At 43.3% G+C, this 20,242-nt stretch overlaps 1 protein-coding gene and 1 pseudogene across 1 annotated transcript; both read left to right on the top strand.

The window, feature by feature from the left end:
• Nucleotides 1-5,640: 5,640 nt before the first annotated feature.
• Nucleotides 5,641-6,765, top strand: LOC130021936 (olfactory receptor 18-like). The gene has a single exon (XM_056112681.1). The coding sequence runs from the start codon at nucleotides 5,641-5,643 to the stop codon at nucleotides 6,763-6,765; it is 1,125 nt and encodes a 374-aa protein (XP_055968656.1).
• A 10,217-nt stretch (nucleotides 6,766-16,982) lies between these two features.
• LOC130022539 (olfactory receptor 18-like) lies at nucleotides 16,983-17,949 on the top strand (annotated as a pseudogene).
• Nucleotides 17,950-20,242: the final 2,293 nt, after the last annotated feature.

Here is a 20,242-nt window from a genome sequence, read left to right as displayed (position 1 = left end):
CTAAAGCAATTCTTGGGAAAAGGAAAATAGAAGGAATCAACCTCCCTAACTTCAAACTCTACTACAAGGCAGTAATAATTAAAACAGCATGGTACTGGAACAAAGGCAGAGCTGTAGACCAATGGAACAGGGTTGAATATACTGACATCTCCCCCCAAGCATACGAGCATCTAATCTTCCATAAAGGGACAAGAAAAGTGAAGTGGAGCAGGGAAATCCTCTTTAACAAATTATGCTGGATAAACTGGACGGCTACATGCAAAAAAAATGGGCTTAGATCTCTGCCTAACTTCATGTACAAAAGTAAGATTTAAGTGGATTAAAGACCTCAACATCAGACCAGAATCTATAAGGTACATTGAGGGAAAATTGGCAAAACCCTCCACGACAAAGAAGCTCATGGTGTCTTCAAAGATGTCACACCGCTGGCCAAGCAAGTGAAAACAGAGATAGACAAATGGGACTATCTTAAACTAAGAAGCTTCTGCACCTCCAAAGAAACAGTGACCAAAATACAAAGACAGTCTACAGAATGGGAAAGGACATTCGCCAAATACACATCTGATAAGGGGTTAATGTCAAGAATATACAAAGTACTGGTTGAACTCCACAAAAAGAAAACATTCAACCCCATCAAAAAATGGGGCAATGAAATGAATAGAAACTTTCATAAAGAAGAAATCCGAATGGCTAAAAGGAACATGAGAAAATGCTCCACATTATTAATCATCAGGGAGATGCAGATCAAAACCACAATGAGATATCATTTCATACCACAGACTGGCCCATATCCACAAGAACTAAAGCAACCGGTGCTTGTGCGGATGTGGTGAGAAAGGGACACTCCTTCACTGTTGGTGGGAATGCCGACTGGTTCAGCCCTTTTGGAAAACAGTATGGACGATTCTCAAAAAATTAGAAATTGAGCTCCCATTTGATCCAGCAATACCACTCCTGGGAATATATCCCAGAGAGGCAAAAAAAATATAGTCGAAGTGACATCTGCAATTGTCTGTTTATTGCAGCACTCTTTACAATAGCCAGAATCTGGAAAAAAACTGAGTGCCCGAGAACAGATGACTGGTTAAAGAAACTTTAGTACATTTACACAATGGAGTACTATGTAGCTGTTAGAAAAGACGAAGTCACGAAATTTACGTACAAGTGGTACTACATGGAAAGTATCATGTTAAGCGAAATGACTCAGAAAAAAGGGATAGACATAGAAAGATTGCATTCATCTGGGGAACATAAAGTAACAAAATAGGAGACTAACACCCAAGAATGGCCGAGATTAGTACCAGGAATTTTACTCCATGGCTTGGAGGCCAACCACACATACTAGAGAGCTCAGATAAAGAAGGGAACACCAAATAAAGGTGTTGGGAGTATCCTCCCAGGATGGGAGAAGCATGCGGAAAGTAGACTATAGACTAAACATGATTGTCACTCATTGCCTCTTTTGCAAACCACAACACCCAATAAGAGAGAGAGAACAAAAGGGAATGCCCTGCCACAAAGGCAGGGTGGGTTGGGGGGGTTGGGGGTGGGAGGGATACTGGGATCCGTGGTGGTGGGAAATGTGCACCGGTGGAGGGAATGGGTGTTTTATCATTGTATAATTGAAACCCAAGCACAAAAATGTGTAAGTCTGCAACTGTACCTCATGATGTCTCACTATTTAAATAAATAAATAAATAAATAAAGTCTTAAGAGCATGACAAAAAAGTCAAATGAATTAGAACATTCAAACTCAAACATTCAAATTCAAAATTCAAACATTCATAGTCAATAAAATATTGCTTCCTGGGCCTGGCTCCCAACATGTAAGCCATTGTTTAAGTTGACAGAGAAAATGAGGACAGTTACTGAGCACATAGAAATGCAGTGAGTACCGGAAGAGCAGAGGCAAGGTTTTTCACTCAGACCATCAGTGGGCACCCTGAACCGTTTCCTACTCTGGTTTTGCCTGTTGCTATCTAAGTCAAAAAGACCCAAACCTGTTTTAATCTGTCTTTTTCTGATACAGAACCCAAATGTACAGGTGATTGTTCTCTGGGAAGGAGGTCTCATGCATAATTACACTCAATTCCCCTCTTCTCTGTGACTTTCTATTAAGAGGTCCTCAGGGACTGGACTAACAAGGAGCACTGGCTCTCACCCAGAGTCCTGTGTGTTGATCCCTCGGGGTCATGGAGGAGTAATAAGGAGTCATCCTCACAGTCTGGAGGGTATTTCTCAGTGAGGCTACTACCTGTGTCCCCTTTCACCGCCGTCACCTGTGTGGGTTCATGCCTGACTTGGCCTTCCTCCCCGTCCTGAGCACGGAGTCTCAGCTCTCATCACTCACAAGGAAGGAGAGAGCCAGGGGCCCCAGCTCCAAGCATGAGCCAGCAGAGACCCGGCAGAGACCAGTGAGTGGATAAAGGGGATACTGGCTTGGGGACGTTGATCATGGCTCTTATCTCCTCACCCAGACAACTGGAACCTGGGAACACATATGGGGGTTACCATGTGCACTATTTCCATGCAGACACATGAGAGCTCGTGTTTACTTTTCCCATTCGGGTGGTTCAGATCTCTCGTGAAGAATCCTGTTCTCCCTGCCAGCATTTCCAGCCTCTGTTGGATTTTTCCTGATGAACAAAAAATAATCCTTACAAAATCTGTCCCAAGCACACTAAACTCATGAATCTGCTGATGTTCATCATTACGATGAGAAGGAGAATAACAATAATATAACATGCTCTTACCAGTCATTTTCTGTACCAGTCTTTGATGATAAAACTGTGCAGTTTGGCACTTTTATTTTGCAAAATCAGTCACGAGATGGGTGGACAGTGTTATCTGGTTTATACGAGCATTTTAGAGTTGAGAAAAAGAATGTGTAGTTTTGTCTGATTGGATCAACAATGTTTTGTTTGTGGGTACGTGAAAGTACATTTTAATGGTACAATGTTCACACACCACCATTTATTCTTTTTTTATTTTTATTAGTGAAATACCATGAAGTACAGTTGTGGACTTACAAGTTTTTGTGCTTGAGTTTCAGTTATACAATGATCGAGTACCCATCCCTCCACCAATGCCCATTCTCTACCACCACTGATCCCAGTATCCCTCCCACCCTTCATCCCCCCAATCCCACCCTGCCTCTGTGGCAGGGAATTCCCTTTTGTTCTCTCTCTCCTTTTGGGTGCTGTGGTTTGCAAAAGAGGCATTGAGTGGCAATCATGTTCGGTCTATAGTCTACTTTCAGCACACATCCTGGGAGGATCCTCCCAACACCCTTTATTTAGTGCTCCCTTCTCTATCTGAGCTCCCTTTTCCTCTAGCATGTGTGGTTGGCCTCCAAGTCATGGAATAAACTTCCTGGTACTTATCTCGTCTATTCTTGGGTGTTAGTCTCCTATTTTTTAATCATCAGGAAGATGCAGATCAAAACAACAATGAGATATCATTTCACACCACAGAGACTGGCCCACATCCAAAAGAACAAAAGCAACCGGTGTTGGCGCGGATGTGGCAAGAAAGGGACCCTCCTTCATTGCTGCTGGGAATGCCGAATGGTTCAGCCCTTTTGGAAAACAGTATGGACAAGTGACCACCATTTATTCTTTTGCAAGATTCTAGGATGTAAAACATGAGATGAGCTTCAATGGGCCTGAGCAGGCACCTGAGTGATGTCCTAACCATCCTTTTACTTCCCAGGGTTCATCCAGGTTCAGTGTCTGCAGGAAAACAACTTACTGGCATCCATTAGCGACTCCCCTCCACCTACATGGTGTGGGCATGTTGCAGTGACAAAAACAAACCCTGTACTGAGAAACTCTAGTGAACACGACTGATTTTCATGAGTTCAGAGTAGCACACTTGGGCAATATGCCTTCTGTTTATGACACATCTTTGTTCCTGTGATTTTCTTCATCTTTGAAAGTCCCTTTTGTCTAAACACATATAGAAGGTTTTCTCATCTCCCTTGGACCCCTTCCCCATCCTGACATGTACCTTGTTCCTGAGGAAGTGGTGTGGAAAACTCAGGTCTGTAGCCAAGTTTGAGAGCTGATGTTGGTAATGTGGGAGTCAGCTGCTTGGAATTGGCATCTGAAAGTGGGGTGAGGGCAGAGCCCTGGAGAGACAGAGCCTTTAATTTGGGGTGTGACTCTGCAGGCAAATAGAGCCATTACTGAGTTCAACATCAGGGCACTCAGCTCGTCCATGAAAGTAGGCAGTGGGGGGACTTGTCATCTGGGTGGCAAATATATGACAACTTGCTTTGTGTAGAGGTAAAGAAAGCTCATGGGGTGGATGGGGGTGGGGGGGCGAGGAACATCAGGATGAGGTGCTCTGTCTGAGGTCAAAGGCATTGCAAGGCTGGTTTATGGCTCAGAGATTAAATGTTCAATGTCCACTACTGGTGTTTTGGGAATTCAAGAGAATTATTGCAATGGGGCTCTGAGCAGGAGAACAGTCACCTTGTAAAAGCCAGATAAGTTTATTTGTCCTCTAATTGATCTTGAAATAAATTCCATTATATATGTTCTACAAATCGTGTCTGTAAATTTGAAGTTGAATTCTAGTTAACTGGTATCTCTATATCAATTGTATCTTATATCAATTATAATAATCTGCATCTCCCTGAATATTTTGTTGCCAAGGCAACATTTAGAAGTCAGGAGGATATTCTGTCCTTATAGAATATTGGCAGGGACGGAGGGGAGGGTCATATCTAGTGTATCTCAGAACTTACTCCTGATTGTGCATTCAGTGATAACTCCAGGCAAGTTCAGTGAACCACATGGGGTGTCAGTGATTGAAGCCGGGCTAGGAATGTGCAAGGCAACTGCCTTACCTGAAATACTATTGCTCTGAGCTCAGCTTATAGAACTTTGAAACATGCGTTTACGACCTATTGCATTAACTTGAGTCACATGATATAAAACAGTCACAGAAAATGTCTCTTCCATCAGAGTATTCGAACATTCTCTAAATCAAGCAGTTGTTAAGCAGATCTGGGGCATTGTGTAATAAAGCTGAAAAAATACTGCAGAATAGAGACAGTTTATGTTGAAGGGACGTTTGAGCTCCAGCGCAGCTAAACAATATTATTAGCAACAAAGAGCATGAAAAACTACTGAGTGAAAACCTGGAGCAACTTGCTATAGTAAATAGTATTTATTAATGGACATATGAGGAATATACATTTCTTTCAGTTGAGCAAAACATCAGTGAACTACTGATTATTAGTGTTTGTTAATAAGAACAATATTTTTATTTATTTTTAGAACAATATTATATTTTTAAGGATATTCAGAATATGTCTAATTCCTCTTGTTCATTCAAATTATATGTATGGTTTTGGTAACATCCACAGTTGCTAGAGAACTGCTTCTGGCTCAATGCTCAGTGATCAAATCTTATCAAGGGTTCAAGGGACCATATGGTGTCAGACACTGAGTCTGGTCCCCTGATGAAAATCATGTAATTCACCGCTTTGACCAATATTTGTCCTCAATTTTGCTTACTTCCACATAGGGGACAAATATTGAGTACAACTTCAGACATTCAGAATTTTTAACACATTTTCTTTGACACCTGCATTTAGCTCAGTTTTTCTTAAATTACAAAACCACAGAAAATATGGAGCTAAAGTCAAAGACAAAAGACTTATACGAGCATGTTTATCACAACCAGTCAATAACGCAAAACGTGGTAAGGATATTAGTTTTTGTATGGTATTTCTGTATTGCTTACAACCAAGATAAAGATACGGTGAGGAGAAATTATATGCCTGAACCCATGCTCATGTTTCCCCCAAAAAGGTGCCTCTGTCCTGTGGATGCACACAATGGAACAGGGATCGTGGAATTCCTCCTCCTGGGACTCTCAGATGATCCCCAAGTCCAGTCGCTCCTCTTCTGCCTCTTCCTGTCCATGTACCTGGTCACCATCACCGGAAACCTGCTCATCATCCTGGCCATCAGCTCCGACCCGCACCTGCACACTCCCATGTACTTCTTCCTCTCCATCCTGTCCACGGCTGACATTGGTTTTACCTCCTCCACGGTACCAAAGATGATTTGGAACATTCACACTCAGAGCAGAACCATCTCCCATGCAGGCTGCCTGGTGCAGTTGTCTTTTTTTTATGTTTTTGGTTGTTTGGACAATGTAATTCTAGCTGTGATGGCATATGATCGCTTTGTGGCCATCTGTCACCCCCTGCACTACCCCGTCATCATGAACCCCCGCCTCTGTAGCCGGCTGCTTCTGCTGTCTGTTTGCATCAGTCTGATGGAGTCCCAGGCACATTGTCTGATGATGTCACAGCTCACCTTCTGCACCCACGTGGAAATTCCTCATTTCTTCTGTGACATTCCTCAACTCCTCAGGAAATCCTGTGGGGATACCTCCACTGATAACCTATTAATGTATTTTATTGCTGCTATTTTTGGGGGAGTGCCAGTCTCAGGGATCCTGTACTCTTATTCCAGAATCGCGTCCTCTGTTTTGAGAGTCTCATCCACAGGTGGGAGATCCAAAGCCTTCTCCACCTGTGGCTCTCACCTGTCCGTTGTTTGCTTATTTTATGGGACAGGCATTGGGGTGTACCTCAGCTCAACTGTCTCCCAGTCCCCCAGGAAGGGGGCAGTGTCTTCTGTGGTCTACACAACAATTGTCCCCATGCTGAACCCTTTCATCTACAGCCTGAGAAACAAGGACATCAAGAGGGCTTTCCAGAAGCTTCTCAGTAGGAGACCCTAATATTAAAGCTTGTATTTGTCTTTTGATCACAGGAATACAATGACTGAAAAAGAAATCATCTGAAATCAGTAATCAGGACTCGTCCTCACTAATTTTGTGACTCTTTAACAGCTCCTTTCATCCTATCTGAAATTTGGAAAATTGCTTATTATAGCTAATCATTTGTAGTGTCGGGTAAGACTATCGAACCATATCAATGCTACTGTACAACTGAAATCTTTCATCCCTCAGAATCTACTAGATATGTTTTAAAAGCAGAATTGTCCTTTAAAACATAAATAGACATGACTTTGTTATCAGGTATTTTGATGACCCATGTCTTTTTATGTGCCTTTACTCTCAACAAAAATACTGATACAGTTATGTGACAAGACACACAGTAATGTTTCTTAATCTTCTCTTCATATAGAAATCCTAAGCTTTTGTTGAATATTAAATACCTCTTACAGATAGCAAATGAACGCATATGAAAAACAAATTTCATACTTTTTGCACCTTTCTCGAAGATTAACTGTGCATATACCTGATACTGTGTTTCGGGACTCTCAATTCTATTCCATTGCTTTGATCATTGGTCCTTTGTCCTGCACTGTACGGTTTTTTGGGGTTTTTATTTTTTTTTTACTTTTTGTGTCACACCTGGCGATGCACAGGGGTTACTCCTGGCTCTGCACTCAGGAGTTACTCCTGGAGGTGCTCAAGGGACCAGATGGGATGCCGGGAATCGAACCCGGGTTGGCTGCGTGCAAGGCAAACGCCCTACCCGCTGTGCTATCTCTCCAGCCCCAGCGCACTGTTTTTTATAGTAAAATTTGAGGTTGATAAAAGAGAACTGTCCCATTTTCTTTTCTTCTGAGTTTTCTTTGACTATTGAGGTGGTAGTCAAAACTAAAATGCATAAATTTCCAGGGACAGATAACTGCATAAAGAAACCTTAGTATGGGACTGGAGTGATAGCACAGTGGGTAGGGCATTTGCCTTGCATGCGGCCGGCCTGGGTTCAATACCCAGCATCCCATATTGTCCCCCAAACACTGCCAAGAGTAATTCCTGAGTGCGTGAGCCAGGAGTAACCACTGTGCATCGTCATGTGTGATCCAAAAAGCAAAAAAAAAGAAAAGAAAAAGAAACTATAATACAGACAATGGAATGCTACTTGGTTCTAGAAAAAGGTTAACTCAATAGTACAGTGACTAGGGCACTTGCCTTGCATACGATCAACCCAGGTTCAATCCCTGGCACTTCTTGTGGTCCTGGAGTCCTTCTACACGTGCCCACTAAGTGAAGAACCTGAAGAAAATTCTGAGCACTGCTACGTGTGACCCAAAACCCAAACAGAAAAAAGTTGAAATCATGCAATTTGCTGCTTCATGTGTGGATCTGGAGATACCATGCTGAGTGAAGGTAGTCAGAAATAAAAGGACAGACACTCTCATATGTGGGATTAAAGGTTGTGACAGTGTTTTCTTATAAAGTGGATTGGCACTGTCAACCTTTGGCTAGAAGTAGTCGGTGGTAGAGAAACAAACACACAAGGACTGCCCAAGTACTTGGGTGGCCTGGGCAACCATAAGAGAATTCACAGGCTGGCCATTTGTTCAACAAAATATCACTTCCCCAGTCTGACTCCCAAGACATAAGCCATTTTTTAAGTTGACAGAGTCATGGAGGACAGTTGGTGAACACATCAACATGCTGCCATGAGTACCAGAGTGGAGAGGCTGGCACACAAATAATCAGCGGGCAGTTTAACAGAGCAAAGTAGTAATGGTTCCCTATTCTATGTTACCCTCTATTCCATGTTAGTCTCTACATATAACGACTCAAAAATATTAAAAATTTAAATAAAAATTTCATAGTGTGAGACTAATACGCAGGGACAGTAGAAACAAGGCCCAGGAGGACTCATCCACTTGGAAGTTGGCCACAAGTGGGTGTGGGGACAATTAGGACAGAGAATGAACCACTATGACAATGATAGTTGAAAATGACCACTGCGGACAAGAACTGAGTGCTGAGAAGAGGTAGAGTGATTTACATGATAACCTTTCAGTACCTGCACTGCAAACCATAATGCCCAAAAGGAGAGAGAGAGAGAGAGAGAGAGAGAGAGAGAGAGAGAGAAAAGAGAGAGAGGGAGAGAACCTGCCTTCACTAGGTTCAGAATGGAGGCAGAGGGAGCAGGGAAACTGGGGACATTGGTGGTGGGAAATATGTATATTGGTGAAGAAACCAGTGTTGGAACATTGTATGACTGAACCCCAATCATGAACAACTTACTAACTGTGTATCTCATGGTGTTTCATAAAAAAAGTAAAATATTAAAAAATGAAAAGACCCAAAACTGTCCTTCACTGGGCACAGAATAGAAATGTCCAGGTGATCACTTTCAGAGAGAATAAAGTCTCATGCATAATTACATTCAATTACCTCCTTGTTTATGACTATTAAGAGGTCCTTGGGGACAGGACTAACAAGAAACACTGGCTTTCACCTTGAGTCCTGTGATTGATCCCCCAAGGCCATGAAGGAGTAACAAGGACTCAACCACACAGTCATAAGGCTGTTTCTCAGTAAGGCTCCTACCTGTGTCCCTTTCATCACCATCACCTGTGCGGGTTCATGCCTGACTTGGCCTTCCTCCCGGTCCTGAGCACAGAGTCTCAGCTCTCATCACCCACAAAGAAGGAGAGAGCGGAGGGCCCAGCTCCAAGCATGAGCCAGCAGAGACCCAGCAGAGACCAGTAAGTAGTGAGGGGGTCCTGAGAGGGGGAGGCTAGTCCTGACATTTGAGTCCTCTACCTCACAAGTGGGACATGGAGGCAGACATGGGGGTCACCATGTGAATAGTTTCCATGCAGACCAACAGGGAGGTCATATTTGCTTTCTGCTGGGGAGTTCAGATCTCTCATGAAAACTTCTGCTCTCCATACCAGAATGTCTAGATTCTGTCGACTTTGTCTGATAAACAGAAAAAATAATCCATTCAAAATCTCTTCCAAGCACACTGAAATGTTCATGAAACTGCTGACACTCGTCATCGTGATAAAGAGAGTAACAATAATATCACAAAAGGTTGCGATGGTTCCCTGTAATGGTCTTTGATGATGATACTGGGTTTCCTGTAATGGTCTTTAATGATGATACTGTGAAGTTTTATACTTTTCTTTTGTAAAATTAGCCACGTGCTGGGGGGAATTCATGATCCATTTTCCACTGGAGCATTATAGAGATGAAAAGAGAATATATGACTTTTGACCTAACACCTCCAATGCTTTCTAGTAATGTGAATGTCCAGTGTTTCGTGGTATAAACCATCATGTATTCTTTTGTCAGATCCCAGAATAAAAAACTTTAGACAGAGCCTGGTTGGGCTTGAGCAGGCTTGAGTTTTTGTGTCCTGACAACTCAAGTTCCCTTTTCTTCCCCACATCGTCCAGGTTCAGTGTCTGCAGAAAAACAACTTACTGGGCCTATTAGCAAATCCCCTCCACCTACTCAATGTGAGCGTGGTGCAGTGACCAAGAAAAACCCTCTACTGAGAAACTCTAGCGAACGCAACCGATTTTCATGAGTTCAGAGGAGCACACTTGGGCGATATGTCTTCTGTACATGGAACATCTTTGATCCTGTGAATTTCTCCATGTTTGTAATTCCCTTTTGTCTAAACACACATAGAAGATTTTCTCATCTCCCTTGGACCCCTTCCCCATCCTGACATGTACCTTGTTCCTGAGGAAGGGGTGTGGTATGCTCAGATCTGTAGCCAAGTTTGAGAGCTGATGTTGGTAATGTGGGAGTCAGCTGCTTGGAATCAGCATCTGAAAGTTGGGTGAGGGAAGAGCCCTGGAGAGATGGGGTCTTTAAATCGGGTGTGACTCTGCAGGCAAATAGAGTCATTACTGAGCTCTAAGGCAGGGCACTCAGCTCAGTCATGAAACATTGAGATGGCAGTGGGGGGCTTATCATCTGGGCGGCAAATATATGACAATTTGCTTTGTGTAGAGGTAAAGAAAGCCCACCGGGGGGAAATCTAGGTGAGGTGCTCCATCCGAGGTCAAAGGCATTGCAAGGCTGGCGTATGGCTCCGAGACTGAATTTTCACTATCCACTTCTGGGACTTTGGGAATTCAAGAGGTTATTGCAACGGGGCTTGGAGCAGGAGGATATTCACCTTGTAAAGGCAGGTAGGTTTATCTGTCCCCTAACTGATCTTTAAATAAATTCCATTATTTTTGTTCTACAAATTGTGTCTGTAAATTTGGAGTTGAAATGAGGCATGTGGCATCCCTCGTTTTCAGTTCTTTTGTTTCTCTCCCAGGGTTAGGTTTCTATTCTTTCTTATTCATTTGCTATATATATATCACTGTCACTGTCCTCCCGTTGTTAATCAATTTTCTCCAGCCGCCCCAGTAACATCTCCATCGTGAGACTTGTTGTTGCTGTGTTTGGCATATTGAACACATCATGGGTAGCTTGCCAGGCTTTGCCATGTGGGCAAGATACTCTCAGTAGCTTGCCAGGCTGGAGCAATACACAGTGGTAGGACGTTTGCCTTGTGCACAGCTGGCCCAGCTGAGCCCGGTTTGATTCCTTCACCCCTCTCGGAAAGCCCGGTAAGCTATACATATATATCACAATCACAAGCATCCTGTTGTTCGTCGATTTCCTCGAGCAGGCACCAGTAACGTCTCCTTCGTCCTAGCCTTGAGATTTTAAAAGAGCCATTTCAGTGCTCTTTCAGGATTAGGAGAATGAGACCCATCATTGTTACTGGTATTTGGCATATTGAGTACAACACGTGAAGTTTGCCATACTCTGCCGTGCAAGCAGGATACTTTTGGTAGCCCGCCAGTTTCTCCAAAGAAAAAAATAAGATAATAAGATGTCGCGCGGCCACGAATGCCGCGCATCCAGGAGCTGGGTTTTATAGTCTCTGCGTCTTGGCCATTGATGGGCCCAACCTGGCACTGGCGGCAGCTGGTAGGTGTGATGCCTACCTACTGGAAGATGGAGGGTCTAAGGTGGAGAAGGCCCAGTCCCAATCTGAGTAGGCTTGGAGACCTCAGCCCTGGGACTAGCATGCCTGGGTTCCTATGCCAGTTCTTTCATGCATGAGGCCCATCCGGACGTGTGGAGAGTGGTTCCAGCATGGCCGTGGCTGGCTCCGCAGGTCCTCAGCTCCTGGGGCTCAGCTCGGGACGCTGGGGGGGGGGGGGAGAAAGAAACTCAACCCTCCCCCCTCCAAGAGGCCCCAGTGAGGATAGCCAGGCGTGGGGGCAGGAGACTCTGCGCTGTTCTCCTCCGGGAGCTGGGTTTTATACTCTCTGCATATTGGCCGTTGATGGGACCAACCTGGTGCTGGCAGCAGCTGATGGGTATGATGCCTACCTAATGGAAGATGGGGGGTCTGGTTGGAGAAGGCCCAGTCCCAATCCGAGTAGGCTTGGAGACCTCAGCCCCAGGACCCGCATGCCTGGGTTCCTCTACCAGTTCTTTCATGCATGAGGCCCATCCGGACGTGTGGAGAGTGGTTCCAGCATGGCCATGGCTGGCTCCGGAGGTCCTCAGCTGCTGGGGCTCTGCTCGGGGCGGGGGGGAAGGGGGAGAAACTCAACCCTCCCCCCTCCAAGGTGCCCCGGTGAGGACAGCCAGGCACGGGGGCAGGAGACTCTATATAAATAATATATATAGATATATTTTCATTTTCATCATTTGGTATGTTTCCAAAGAGGATCTCTCTCTCTTTCCCTCTGTCTCTCTCTCCCTCCTTCCCCCTCTCTCTGTGTCTCTCTTGCTGTTCCCTCACTCAAATTTGCTAATTTATTTCTCTCATATGCTTCAATGTTAAACACCTTCTCAAGGATAATGTCATTCAGAGGATGTGTCACCTCAGTTTCAATAAGGTTGTAATTGAAACCTTTACTGTGTCCCAACAAGGATCTTGTGTATATAATCTCTAACTCTGGACTTTTTCTGTGACAAAGACATGACAGCAGTATCAGAATGTCAATCCTGTCAATTTAGGTTCTTGTCAAGATAAACAGCCCCACAATAAGAAGAAAAATGAAGTCCATGTACTCGGAGAGCAAAGCAACTTTTCTAAGAGCTTTTTAATTAACAGAAACATAGAGAAACGATATGAGTTATCTTTCTTACCTAGTAATGATGCTAAGTTTTCAGAGTGAGATTTTCTGCATAAGTGCATTTGCTCTTGCCATAATCAATAGAGAAGAAGTTCTTTTCTATTTATTCATGTTAATATAGAAATAAGTCGCAAATATTTATACAGTTCTAGAGTTCAAATTGACTAGTAACAAAGCACCAATACCAGGATCAATCAGTATAAAATGAATTTTATGTGAAAATTATTATATATGTCATGGGACTGTAAATTCCTCGTGTGAGAATTTGCAACACTGTATGTTGTGATTGACCCTTTTGTGTTATTATTTTTTGTAGTTGAGTTTGGTTAGCTTCTGTGTCACTTTCCCATCTAATTTGGTGTGCCCCCACTGGAATTTCAGTATTATATAATTAGGAGGAGTTGCATTGCCACTTATGTGGCCTGTCATTTGTTCAGAGACTTCAGGATCTACAGTCTGGGCACCAGGGTACCTGAAATTATTCGCAGTTAAAATCTCTGTAGAGGATTTTAGTGAAGCAGTGAACTAGTCCTTAGCATGGCTGTAGATATAAGGTGTGGATGTAGCTGTCAGGGCTTTGGCACGGTGGGTACTTGGTCGACCAGCATCCCAAGGAACCCCCAGATTTTTTAGCCATGAGGATGATTGTGTCCATGAATTTTAACTTCTTGGCTTGCACTTCTCAGAGATTTAGTTAGATATCAGTAGACACATTTGATGGGGTTCAAAGTAGGAGGCAACGAATACTCTAACCAACCACCCTTGGAGGAATATATTTTTTACAGATATCACTTGATCACTTGATACCCCGTTACTCATTGATTTACTCGAGCGGGTGCCAGTAACGTCTCCATTCATCCCTGTGGTGTGCTAGCATAGCCCAATGGCATCTGCTCGTTGTAGGAATATGCAGAGCCTCAAACTGATCATTCAGGGTCTTGACGAAGAACTCTGACCATCTTGTAGGTGGGCGTCCACGCGATCTTTTGACGTCCCGTGGAATCCAGTCAGTAATGGCTCTAGTCCAGCGGTCATCTTTAAACCTCATTAAGTGTCCAGCCCATCTGATTTTTGATGCCTTGGCAAATGAGACAGCGTTCCTGTTCTTGAGCATTGACGGAGATCGAAACTCCAAATTCTATCTCTCATTTGAGTGAAGCGTGATATTCTAAGCATAGCTCTTTCGATTCCTCTTTGAGAGACCTGAATAGCGTTCTCATCCTGTTTTCATAGGGCCCAGGTCTCTGAAGCATATGTTAACGCAGGAAGAACAGTGGAATCGAAGAGATGTGCTCAGAGCTGGAGATTCTTTGTCCTCTTAGTTATTTCTTCAACACTCTTGAAGGCATTCCAAGCCGCCCTCTTCCTCCTGTGTAACTCAGGTGCCAGGTTATTCATCATGTTGATATCTCGACCTAGGTATATATAACTGTTGCATTCAGAGATAGTGGTTCCGTTAAGAGTGAATGGAACATCAGGAACAAGACTGTTTCCCATGACACTGTCTTTGTGAGAATCAGTTGTAATCCGACCTTTACACACTCACGGTCGAAGTCGGTTAGCATTTGTGCCGTTTGGCTGATGTTTGGTGTTATTAAGAACGATGTCATCAGCAAAGCAGAGGTGGTGTAATTGCCGACCATCTATCTTCACTCCCATTCCTTCCCATTCCAGATATATATACATATATATATATACATATATATATGAGCACAAGGCTCAACCTTTAACAACATGTTAGTGATCTCTTATAGAAGGGCTGGAGCAATAGCACAGTGGGTAGGGCATTTGCCTTGCACGCGGCCAACCCGGGTTCGATTCCCAGCATCCCGTATGGTCCCCTGAGCACCGCCAGGAATAATTCCTGAGTGCAGAGCCAGGAGTAATCCCTGTGCATTGCCGGGTGTGACCCAAAGAGAAAAAAAAAATAAAAAAGAAGGGCTTAATGGCCCCTGGATGAAGTACAACAATCTTTATACTCTTTCCTCTAGGGAAACTTTTTTGTAGCATTTTCAGCAGTTTTCATAGCAAACAAAATAAAATATATTATTTCGGCTCTGCTTGGGACTGGCATTGAAGTTCAGGATGGAAACATCCAAAATATGGTGGTTGGAAGGTGCAATGGTCATGGCATTGGTGTTTGAATATAAAATGTAATCAGATATTGTGAACTACTTTACAAAATCTGTCCTGTCCCGTCCTCCCGATGTACATCAATTTGCTCAAGCAGGCACCGGTAATGTCTCACAACAAATTGTGAGACTTGTTGTTACTCTTTTTGGCATATCAAATAGGTCACAGGAATCTTGCCAGGCTTTGCCTTGCAGGCAAGATACTCTCGGTAGCTTGCCGGGCTCTCCGAGAGGGGCAGAGGAATCAAATCTGGGTTGGCCGCATGCAAGGCAAACACCCTACCCACTGTGCTATCGCTTCTGCCCTGCTTTACAAAACAAAAAAATTTAAGGTAGAGCAGGGCAGATGGTGAGTCGACAACAAAAACAAGTTGTTTAAATTAAAATATTCTGTCCCTTTTCTGTTAAAGAGGCAGGCCGGAGGGTAAGGGGGAACCTGGGGGGCATTGGTGGAAGGAAATTGATACTGGTGGTGGATTGGTGTTGGAATATTGTGTTCTTGAAATGCTGTTATAAACAAGCTTGTAAATCATGGTGGCTTAATAAAAAAATATTTTGCGATACATTATGTGTTCAGGTGACAACAAAGACTTGCTATTTCAGTATATTGCAAAATGATTACAACAGAAATTCTAGTTAACTGGTAGCACTGCAAATAATTGCAATTTTTTGTTGTCATGGCAACATTTAAGTCAGGAGAATGTTCTGTTCTTATAGAATATTGGTCGGGGGTAGAGGAGGAGAGGGTCACAGTTTCTCAGGACTTACCCCTGCTTGAACACTCAGTGATCATTCTGGGAAAGTTCACAGTACCATATTGGGTGCCAGTGATTGAACTCGGGTTGGCCATGAGCAAGGCAATGGCCTTACCTGAAATACTATTTTTCTAAGCCCCGCTGCATTGACAACCTACAGCATTAACTTGAGTCACATGATATAAAACAGTCACAGAACATTTCTGTTTCATCAGAATATTCGAGTTTTCTCTAAATCAAGCCAGTTGTTAAGCAGATCTGGGGCATTGTGTAATAAAGCTGAAAAAATACTGCAGAATAGAGACAGGTGATGTTGAAAGGAGGTTTGAGCTCCAGCACAGCTAAACAATATTGTTAGCAATAAAGAGCTTCAAAAACTGTTGAGTGTGGGGCTGGAGCTATAGCATTGCGGGCAGGGTATTTGCCTTGCAAGTGGCCGACCTGGGTTCAATTCCCAGCATCCCATATGGTCCCCCGAGCACTGCCAAAAGTAATTCCTGAGTGCAGAGCCAGGAGTAACCCCTGTGCATCGCCGGGTGTGACTCAAAAAGAAAAAGAAAAAAAACTGCTGAGTAAAAACCTGGAACCACTCGCTTTAGCATATACTATTTATCAATAAACCATATCGAGGAATATATTGCCCTAAAGTTGAGTAACATAAACTACTGACAATTTGAGTTTATTAGTTAGAACAATATTTTAGTTTTAAGTATATTAAAAATAGGTCTAATTCCTCTTGGTCATTCGAATTATATTTGTGTTTTGGGGCACACACCGCAGTTGCTAAAGAACTTCTACTGACTCAATGTTCAGTGCTCATATTTGGAGGGCTCAGGGGAATACATGGTGTCAGACACTGAGCCTGGCCCCCTGATGCAAATCAGGTAAATCACCACTTTAACCTATAATACGCCCAAATTTTGCTTACTTTCACGGAGGGGACAAATCTGAGTACAACTTCAGGTTTTGAGAATCTCTTACATTTTCTCTTTATGAAAAGTATTTAGCTCAGTTTTTCTTAAATTACAAAACCACAGAAAGATGGAGCTAAAGACCAAAGACTTAGAAGAGAATGTTTGTAAATAATGCAAAACAAGGTGAGGACATAAGTTTAGATACTGTGTTTGTGTACAGCATACAACCAAAACATAGATACAGTGAGGAGAGATTATATACCTGAATCCATGCTCATGTTTCCCCCCAGAAGGTGTCTCTGCTGTGTGGACCCAGGCAATGAAACAGGGATCGTGGAATTCCTTCTCCTGGGACTCTCAGATGATCCCCAAGTCCAGTCGCTCCTCTTCTGCCTCTTCCTGTCCATGTACCTGGTCACCATCACCGGAAACCTGCTCATCATCCTGGCCATCAGCTCCGACCCGCACCTGCACAACCCCATGTACTTCTTCCTCTCCATCCTGTCCACGGCTGACTTTGGCTTTACCTCCTCCACGGTGCCAAAGATGATTTGGAATATTCACACTCAGAGCAGAAGCATCTCCCATGCAGGCTGCCTGGTGCAGTTGTCTTTTTTTTTATGTTTTTGGTTGTTTGGACAATGTAATTCTAGCTGTGATGGCTTATGATCGCTTTGTGGCCATCTGTCACCCCCTGCACTACCCCGTCATCATGAACCCCCACCTCTGTAGCCGGCTGCTTCTGCTGTCTGTTTGCATCAGTTTGATGGAGTCCCAGGCACATTGTCTGATGATATCGCAGCTCACCTTCTGCACCCACGTGGAAATTCCTCATTTCTTCTGTGACATTCCTCAACTCCTCAGGCTGTCCTGTGGGGATACCTCCACTGATAACCTATTAATGTATTTTATTGCTGCTATTTTTGGGGGAGTGCCAGTCTCAGGGATCCTGTACTCTTATTCCAAAATAGCGTCCTCTGTTTTGAGAGTCTCATCCACAGGTGGGAGATCCAAAGCCTTCTCCACCTGTGGCTCTCACCTGTCCGTTGTTTGCTTATTTTATGGGACAGCTACTGCGGTGTACCTCAGCTCAGCTGTCTCCCAGTCCCCCAGGAAGTGGGCAGTGTCTTCTGTGGTCTACACAACAATTGTCCCCATGCTGAACCCTTTCATCTACAGCCTGAGAAACAAGGACATCAAGAGGGCTTTCCAGAAACTTCTCAGTAGGAGATCCTAATATTAAAGCTTGTATTTGTCTTTTGATCACAGGACTACAATGACTGAAAAAGAAATCATCTGAAATCAGTAATCAGGACTTGTCCTCACTAATTTTGTGACTCTTTAACAGCTCCTTTCATTTTATCTCAAATTTGAAAAATTGCTTATTATAGCTAATCATTTGTAGTGTCAGGTAAGACTGTTGAACCATATCTATTATCAATGCTACTGCAAAACTGAAATCTTTCATCCCTCAAAATCTACTAGATATTTTTTAAAATGCAGAATTGTCCTTTAAAACATAAATAAATAGACATGACTTTGTTATCAGCTATTTTGATGACCCGTGTCTATTTTTATGTGACTTTACTCTCATCAAAAATACTGATACAGTTATGTGACAAGACAAACAGTATCACTGTCCTCCCATTGTTCATCGATTTTGCTCGAGCAAGTCCAGTAACGTTCCCATCATGAAACTGTTACTGTGTTTAGCACATCGAATACGTCACGGGTAGCTTGCTAGGCTTTGCCGAGTGGGCGAGTACTCTCGGTAGCTTGCCAGGCTCTCCGAGAGGGGCAGAGGAATCAAACGGGTTGGCCATGTTGGCTGCGTGCAAAGCAAACACCCTACTCACTGCTCTATCGCTCCAGCCCAAGACACATAGTAATGTTTCTTAATCTTCTCTTCATATAGAAATGCTAAGCCTTTGTTGAATATAAAATACTTCTTAGAGATAGTGAATGAACACATATGAAAAACAAATTTTATACTTCTGGCTCCTTTCTCAAAGATTAACTGTGCATATACCCGATGTTGTGTTTCAGGACTCTCAATTCTATTTCACTGCTTTGATCTTTGGCCCTTTTTCCTGCACCGCACTGATTTTTGTAGTAAAATTTGAAATTGATGAAAGAGAACTGTTCCATTTTCTTTTTCTTCTAAGTTTGCTTTGACTATTGAGGTGGTAGTCAAAACTAAAATGTATAAATTTCCAGGGACAGATAACTGCATAAAGAAACCATAGTATGGGACCGGAGTGATAGCACAGTGGTAGGGCATTTGCCTTTCATGCAGCCGACACGGGTTCGATTCCCAGCATCCCATATGGTTCCCCAATCACTGCCAGGAGTAATTCCTGAGAAAATGAGCCAGAAGTAACTCCTGTGCAGCGTCAGGTGTGACCCAAAAAACAAAAAAAAAAACTATAATCACAGAATGGAATGCTACTTGGTTCTAGGAAAAGGTGAACTCGATAGTACAGTGGCTAGGGTACTTTCCTTGCATACGATCAACCCAGGTTCAATCCCTGGCACTTCATGCAGTCCTGGAATCCTTCTACAGGTGCCCACTGAGTGAAAAACCTGAAGGAAGTCCTGAGCACTGCTACGTGTGACCCAAAACCCAAACAGAAAAAAAGTTGAAATCATGCAATTTGCTGCTTCATGTGTGGATCTAGAGATACCATACTGAGTGAAGGTAGTCAGAAAGAAAAGGACAGACACTCTCATATGTGGGATTAAAGGTTGTGACAGTGTTCTCTTATAAAGTGGATTGGCACTGTCAACCTTTGGCTAGAAGTAGTCGGTGGTAGAAAAACAAACACACAAGGACTGTCCAAGCTCTTGGGTGGCCTGAGCAACCACAAGAGAACTCACAGGCTGGTCATTTGTTCAACAAAATATTGCTTCCCCAGTCTTACTCCCAAGACGTAAGCCATTTTTTAAATTGACCAAAAGTCATGGAGGACAGTTGGTGAACACATCAACATGCTGCCATGGGTACCAGAAGAAAGGAGGGATCTTTCACACAGATAAACAGTGGTCACTGTAATGAACAAAGTCATAGTAGTTTCCTATTCTAGTTTTGCCTATATTGCCCTCCACATCCAAAGACCCCAAAATATTAAAAATTTAAATTAAAAAAACATAGTATGAGACGAATACGCAGGGACAGTAGAAACAAGGTCCAGGAGGACTCATCCACTTGGAAGTTGGCCACAAGTGGGTGTGGGGGCAGTTAGGACAGAGAATGAACCACTATGACAATGATAGTTGAAAATGATCACTCTGGACAAGAACTGAGTACTGAGAGGAGGTAGAGGGATTTACATGATTACGTTTCAGTATCTCTATGGCAAACCATAGTGCCCAAAAGGAGAAAGAGAGAGAGAGAGAGAGAGAGAGAGAGAGAGAGAGAGAGAAGAAAAGTGCCTTCCCTAGATTCAGGCTGGGAGTGGAGGGAGGAGGGAAACTGGGGACACTGGTGGTGGGAAATATACATTGGTGAAGAGACCAGTGTTGGAACATTG

Source organism: Sorex fumeus, unplaced genomic scaffold (genome assembly GCF_029834395.1).
Source record: "Sorex fumeus unplaced genomic scaffold, SorFum_2.1 ptg000019l, whole genome shotgun sequence".
NCBI classification, from domain to species: Eukaryota; Metazoa; Chordata; class Mammalia; order Eulipotyphla; family Soricidae; genus Sorex; species Sorex fumeus.
The sequence above is the reverse complement of the archived record's forward strand: the minus strand, read 5'-3'. Positions and strand labels throughout refer to the sequence as shown.

Excerpts from the sequence above, each read along its gene's own strand:
- LOC130021936 (XM_056112681.1), top strand. The coding sequence starts at position 5,641 with ATGGAGCTAAAGTCAAAGACAAAAGACTTATACGAGCATGTTTATCAC.